The sequence below is a fragment of the Oryzias melastigma genome, linkage group LG11 (assembly GCF_002922805.2).
Source record: "Oryzias melastigma strain HK-1 linkage group LG11, ASM292280v2, whole genome shotgun sequence".
In the NCBI taxonomy this organism is placed as follows: domain Eukaryota; kingdom Metazoa; phylum Chordata; class Actinopteri; order Beloniformes; family Adrianichthyidae; genus Oryzias; species Oryzias melastigma.
The window spans coordinates 12,629,141-12,635,083 of NC_050522.1; the positions used below are offsets into that span (position 1 = coordinate 12,629,141).

General features: G+C 36.5%; 1 protein-coding gene across 1 annotated transcript in view; it reads right to left on the reverse strand.

Moving 5' to 3' along the window:
- LOC112138516 (hepatic lectin) overlaps positions 1–5,943 on the reverse strand; it is a 12,068-nt gene that overhangs the window by 4,512 nt on the left and 1,613 nt on the right. Inside the window, exons 2-5 of the mRNA XM_024261068.2 lie at positions 5,640–5,771; positions 3,497–3,637; positions 3,184–3,359; positions 941–1,056 (exon numbers count right to left, since the gene is read on the reverse strand). Coding sequence (XP_024116836.1) covers positions 941–1,056; positions 3,184–3,359; positions 3,497–3,637; positions 5,640–5,771 — 565 coding nt within the window. The remainder of the gene's footprint in view (positions 1–940; positions 1,057–3,183; positions 3,360–3,496; positions 3,638–5,639; positions 5,772–5,943) is intronic.

The window sequence follows — 5,943 nt, forward strand, 5'->3', positions numbered from 1 at the left end:
TATGTCCTCTAAAACATGAAGACGTGGAATGAAGGTCAGAAAAGAGGAATGTTAGCGTCTTAGTCATTTACTAATATTACGAAAATAAGGAACATAAGTCAGACTTTTTTGAAAAAATCTGTTGACTGAGCAGCAAAGGATGGAAAATATACTAGAGAGAAAAAAGGGAAGACTTTTTAAAAGCAATGCAGGAAGCAGAAGTGGAAAAAAAGCGTAACTTAAAAATGGAGGACAGCAGAAACAAAAAAGAGAAAAAAATATAAAGAAAATTCAAACTGTTCCTCAACAATATGGTGCTCCTTAGGGTCACAAAAACAATGCATTGTGGGAAACGGTCCTGACCGTTCTTGTAGTTTAAAGTGAATCTGATCAGAAATGATTGGTGCTAAATGAAGGAAATCTGTGTATTTTGTTACTCCTTCTGGAAAGTAGTGAGTCACTGATGAATTAAACTTTTATTTACACAAATGGTTGTAGTAATTGAAATCAACATCGCAGCAAAGTTCTGACTTGTGCTTCACTGTGTCTTAAAACTTTGATGTGAATCTTACAGAAGAGTAAAGGCTCAACATTTTTTTCTGACAAACAAAAGGAAAATTAAAATCCGAGACTTAAATTTGTGTGGATTTAGGCATGTTTGTTGTTATTAGACTCACAAAAAAAAAAAAAAACACAGAAAAACAGGTAAATCGGGCCAAACCTCTTTCTAAATCTGCAGTGTGCAAAGTTTTTTCTGAACAAAGGTGAAGGTCTGTTTTTATTCAGTTTGTTTGCTCATCTTTTTACATCACAGACTGGCTGATGTCAGACCAGTGGAGTGGCACAGAACGGAGTCGGTTCTTTGTATGTGTTATGTCAGTGTAAAACAATGATATGAAGCTTTATTTAAACTGAAGCCTTTCTGTTGGAGGGGGTTTAATGTAGAATGAACTGGAAAAACCTTTTCTCCACAGATGTGCCATCGACCCACTTCCAGTCATCTTCTATCCGTTCGTCAGAGATTCCGAACCAGTAGGCATTCCAGTGGGCTCTGGGAAGAAGTTCCCACAGGAAAGTCTGGCAGAGAACAGCAAGAAAAAGGAAACATTAAACTGTATTAATCACATTTGTTCATATGATCAGAATCTTCATTAAGATACACACTGCTCGTTTTTGGCCTCTTCCCTGGTTTTTGTTCAGTAACTGATTTGTTTCTTTTTTTATGACAATTCGACTTGTATTGGATCCAAAAATATGGTTCAAGTCAATATTTCTCCTCCTGAGTCAAAATAAAAGCAACAAAAAACTTATTTCTGAAATAGAAAGGTGGCTTTGAATAGTGAAAACACACAAAGTTTTCATGAGGATGAGTTTAATTTCATTGTTCTTAAAATGATTACGACTGTGTCGTCAGCTCAGCAGGCCTTAATAAAAAACAGAATATTTTTTCGACTTCAACACATGCACAATTTCTAACAAATCACAAAATGGTTAGAAGATTGTGGGAAAAAATATAATTCAAGTGAGTGATGGAGCTCAGAATAGTATGAGAAGAGAAAAGGGCCGAGAGCAGGACTTTGTGGAGTACCGCTGCAGAAGCACAGTGATATAAATTCAGAATTTTCAACAGAACACTCCCCCATAGAAATATAAAGCGAAATGGCACGATTTCTATCACCTTTAATACCAATAGCAAAAAATGGTAAAGACAAAAAAAAAATCTAAAACATAAAGTTTCCTATTCAAATGTTTATCTTCTTTTACAGGGGATATGATGTTAAATTACAAAAGTTTTCTGTTCTGCTTTTGATTCTTCCTCTTTACTGTTTTTGCTCAAAAAATGACCACAAGCTCCCTAAGAAAATGTGTTGTCCTTCAAACACACATTATGGCTTTTGTGTGTCACAAGTTATGGTTGCAACATTTAAACTTGAGAAACGGTGAGATATTAAAGCAGATAAATAATCAAATTGCTTCTGTGTTTATCTTTATGCTTATCATAAAGATAAAATTACTTCCTTAAATCTGTAGAATGTTTGAAACCAAACAAAAATATAGACACAATGGGGACCTAAGTGGGTCTCCCAGTGCCGGTCGAAGGCCCGGATAAACACAGAGGGGCGTTTTATGGAGGATATTCGACGTAAAATCTTTGCAAAACCAAATATGCGAATCAGAAAGCTGTTTCACTACAGCGACTCTTGAAGCGAAAAGCTGAAAGAAAAAAAAAAAGGGGAAAAATTCAAGTTTCAGCAGTTCAACTGGCTTAAGGTTCCTGTTTTCAACAGGACTTGACCTATGCTTTACTTTGCTTTTCTGACTAATATTTTCTTGATTGTGGAATCTGTCACCTCATCATTATTTTGTGCACAATGTGCACCATAAAGGACAAATGGTCAAAGCATAGAAACAATTGTGTTTGTGAGGTGGCGCTTCATAAATACAGTAAGTAAACTGAATAGACAACATAAAACTTACTTTGTCAGAGCCTTAAGATTCTACAATAAACCTTTTTTCATGTGTTAAATTTTTCACACATTTAATTATTTTCAATGTAATGTTTTTGTAAAGTCAGCTCCTGAGAGCCTGACATTCTGGGATCAGGAACAGTGTTGTCGTCTGGCTGGAGAACTGAGGAACTTTTTTGCTTACCGGGTATGCTGTTTAGCTTACAGTAAAAACATAGAGAACAAAACAGGTGCAGCTGTTGAGAACTCTTTCTGTGTAACTTGGCAGAAAAAAAGGAAGCATTTGACAAAAAACAGCAGGAAAAGAAACACATCTCTCTGGTTGCAAAGAATTGATGAGCAAAGCGTTTGAGTCATGCACATGAATCAGTTGATGGACCTACACTCATGAGAGGTCTCTGAAAACAACAGCACATATGACCATTTCCTTAATCTTTCTGCTTCTGATTGTGATCGTGATTGTTACTGTTCAATTTGTTACATTCAGGTCTATGAGTTTTCATGGCTAACTCCCTTGTAGTTAATCATGTACTCATGCAACTCAACTAAATCTGATTCTGAATGCAAATGTATGCTTTTTTGCACAATTTTATAAAACAAATCCCACAATTAGTGCAAAATGTTGCACCTCAGTGATAAATGTTCCTTGATGTTTCAAGAGAATTTGGATTGCACCAAATAAAACCCCCTCCTCTATGTCAGACATATTTTAAGTTGTCCAGCTGAATGCAAATACCTGCTCCTCAGCTGTGTGGATGATGGGCAGGTGAGCTCCTTGCCTCTCACAATATGCCTGGCTGTCTTTCCAAGACTTCCGTTGTGTGGAGATGAAGTAACAGCTGTTGTTGAAGAGATGCCAGTTTGTGGGGCATTCCATGGTCGTGTTTGGCATCAGGGTAACCACAGGAGGAGCTATAAAAAAAAAAAAATTAAAAAGCTATTTTACAGCTTTTACATGCATAATGTTTGAAAATCAAGCTCACAATTCAGCTGAAATTACTACAAAATAAAAGTAAGGCGAGCACATCAGTTCACAGATTGATATACACCTTTGGTGGTTAGTTTGAGGTCCAGCTTGTCCAGAAGAGCCTTTTTCTCTTCCTGCAGTTTGCTGATTAAGGCTGTTAGAGCAGAGACATCCGTCTGCATCGATGTGGTCCCCTCATCACCCCTTTGAGGTCCGTTCTTATCTGTGGAAATAATAAACCAGAGATACATTAGATAGTTCTGTCCACAGAGAATGGACTACTGGGAAAAAAAACTGTGGTATAAAAAAACTGAAGGGTTCATGTTTTTGGGGGAAGCGGTGCTTTAAGTTTTTACTGCAATTTCTTGGGTAGAAACTTCCTTTTGATTGCTTCTACACTAACTCTGTAAAACTTGTGATTGTCGAGCTGAAAAAGAGCAATTTTAGTCAAAATGTCTGCAACATCTCATTCCACACTTCTCTAGTGTTCTTGGACTGAAACACATTTTTTTATGCAGAACAACTTTATGAATATTGTTTTGTCGTAAAACTACTTTTTAAGTCAATATTTTTTACAACAAAGATAAAAACAAAACTTTATGAGATTTTGCCAAAATAGTAGTGCTTTAATGTAGAAGAATTTACACTCTCTCTCCACAAATCATATTTTGCTCATTATTTTCAGTTTGACCATAACAGGATCTCTACAGGAACTTACCACTTTGACTGTTTTTTGTGAATCTAGCAATCTACAGTTGTCAAACTGTATTTTATGTAAATATATACGCTTACAGAGTTCACAGAAAGGAACCAGCTTGAGCACAAACTCAAAATAATTCCCAGCCTCTGTCTGTGTATGCTTACGAAACGTGCCCATCTTCATCATATGGCCTTTTAAAATTGATTGTAAATCCCCAAATAAGGTTTTTGACTCCCTTTAAAATGCACTTACCATAAGGTATCTATGTATTTTTCTTAATTTACCTCCATTGAAATTTTCCTCTAGGGAAATGCTTGGTTTTGGCAGTGTAACGTGGTCCGACCACCGGAGTACCTGACTTACAGTAAAATACAATGTTTGGTTTTTAAAGTACCACTCCACTCTAATCTTTTTGAAAAGTGTTCCCAGTTATTTTTTTTAAATTATGATTATACTGTTTTTTTTTTGGCAAAATAATAAAAAAAACTGTTGTTTTCTAGGACATACTGTTTCTGCAGGAGTTCATCAGACATTTCTCTCTGAATTGTGGACTGCAGGCATGGAGTAAGTGTTTCCTCATTTTCTATCATACTTTTGTTTACGCTTTTTACACCCACTAAACCCTCACACCCAAAACCTAATATTACTTGTGCACAAAAATGCCAAGCAATATAAGAGCTATCTAGTTGTGCAGTCTGAGCCAGCTCAGATGAGGAAAAATAGAAACGTAAATGGATCTTTCTGTTTTCAAGTGGATGCATCAGGGTGGAGCGGAGCGGGAAGCTTGTGGTTTGATGACTGTAGCACCTACGCCACTGCTACAAGCTTTTCCTAACGGCATTTCTCCATCTGCTCCTGGGTTAAAACGATTTGAAGAAATGAATGCTCAAATACCTATTTTAAAGCTTAGGTTTTTTTGTTTGTAGACTTTGGAAAAATAACTAATCACTATTTTTGATAATTGTCTGATTTGGTATCACCATGACAAAACAATCCTCTTGGATTAATCTAAAGGCCTGGACCTTCAAAGGTTATAAAAACCTTGACTTTAGGTTGCAAATAATACAGTGACATATGATTTTTTTTTATCATGTGATTGTATTTTCTACAGATTACAAAGAAAATTTCTATCAATGAAGATGCAAAATATTTACTTTAAGATACAGATAAAATCAGCTCATATTTTTGTGTTAATACATTTCATGTCAAAAAAATTTTTTATTCTATCTATGGACTGACAGAGATAAGATAAATGAGGAATTACTGGACTTAAACTATAGAAGAAATAGAGGGTCCACACTTGAATGCAACTTCAGCATCTTTTAATTTCAGAAGGCTAAAAAGTTTTTGTCCGACACGCCACTGATCCTCCTTTAACTATCAGCTTTGGACTCCTTAGCGCTCCAAGATGAACCCCACCACTGCTGGGAGCAGGGAGGCGTGCTTACAGCAGGTCAGCTTGAACTCTGGGTTATGAAAACATGCTATGTTCAAACCAGAATGGGAAAAAAACAGAAGTACTCACAGCGAGCACTGACAGCTATGATGGAGATGAGCAGAATGGCACAAAGTGAAGCCAGGCAGATGGTGGCGATTCTGTAAGGACCCGGGCCATTTCGGACTAAGGAAGTCACTCTGACCGGAAACACTGCCACATCTAGAGTAAACATTAAAACATATTCATTTAAAACAAAAGCGTAACCCAAAGTCAATGAAATATCTGGAAAAAAGTCTAATTAGTAATTAAATCAGACACAATTATATTAGAATTCTAGTATCTTTTAGACCAGGGGTCTCAAACTCGCGGCCCGCGGGCCATCTGCGGCCCG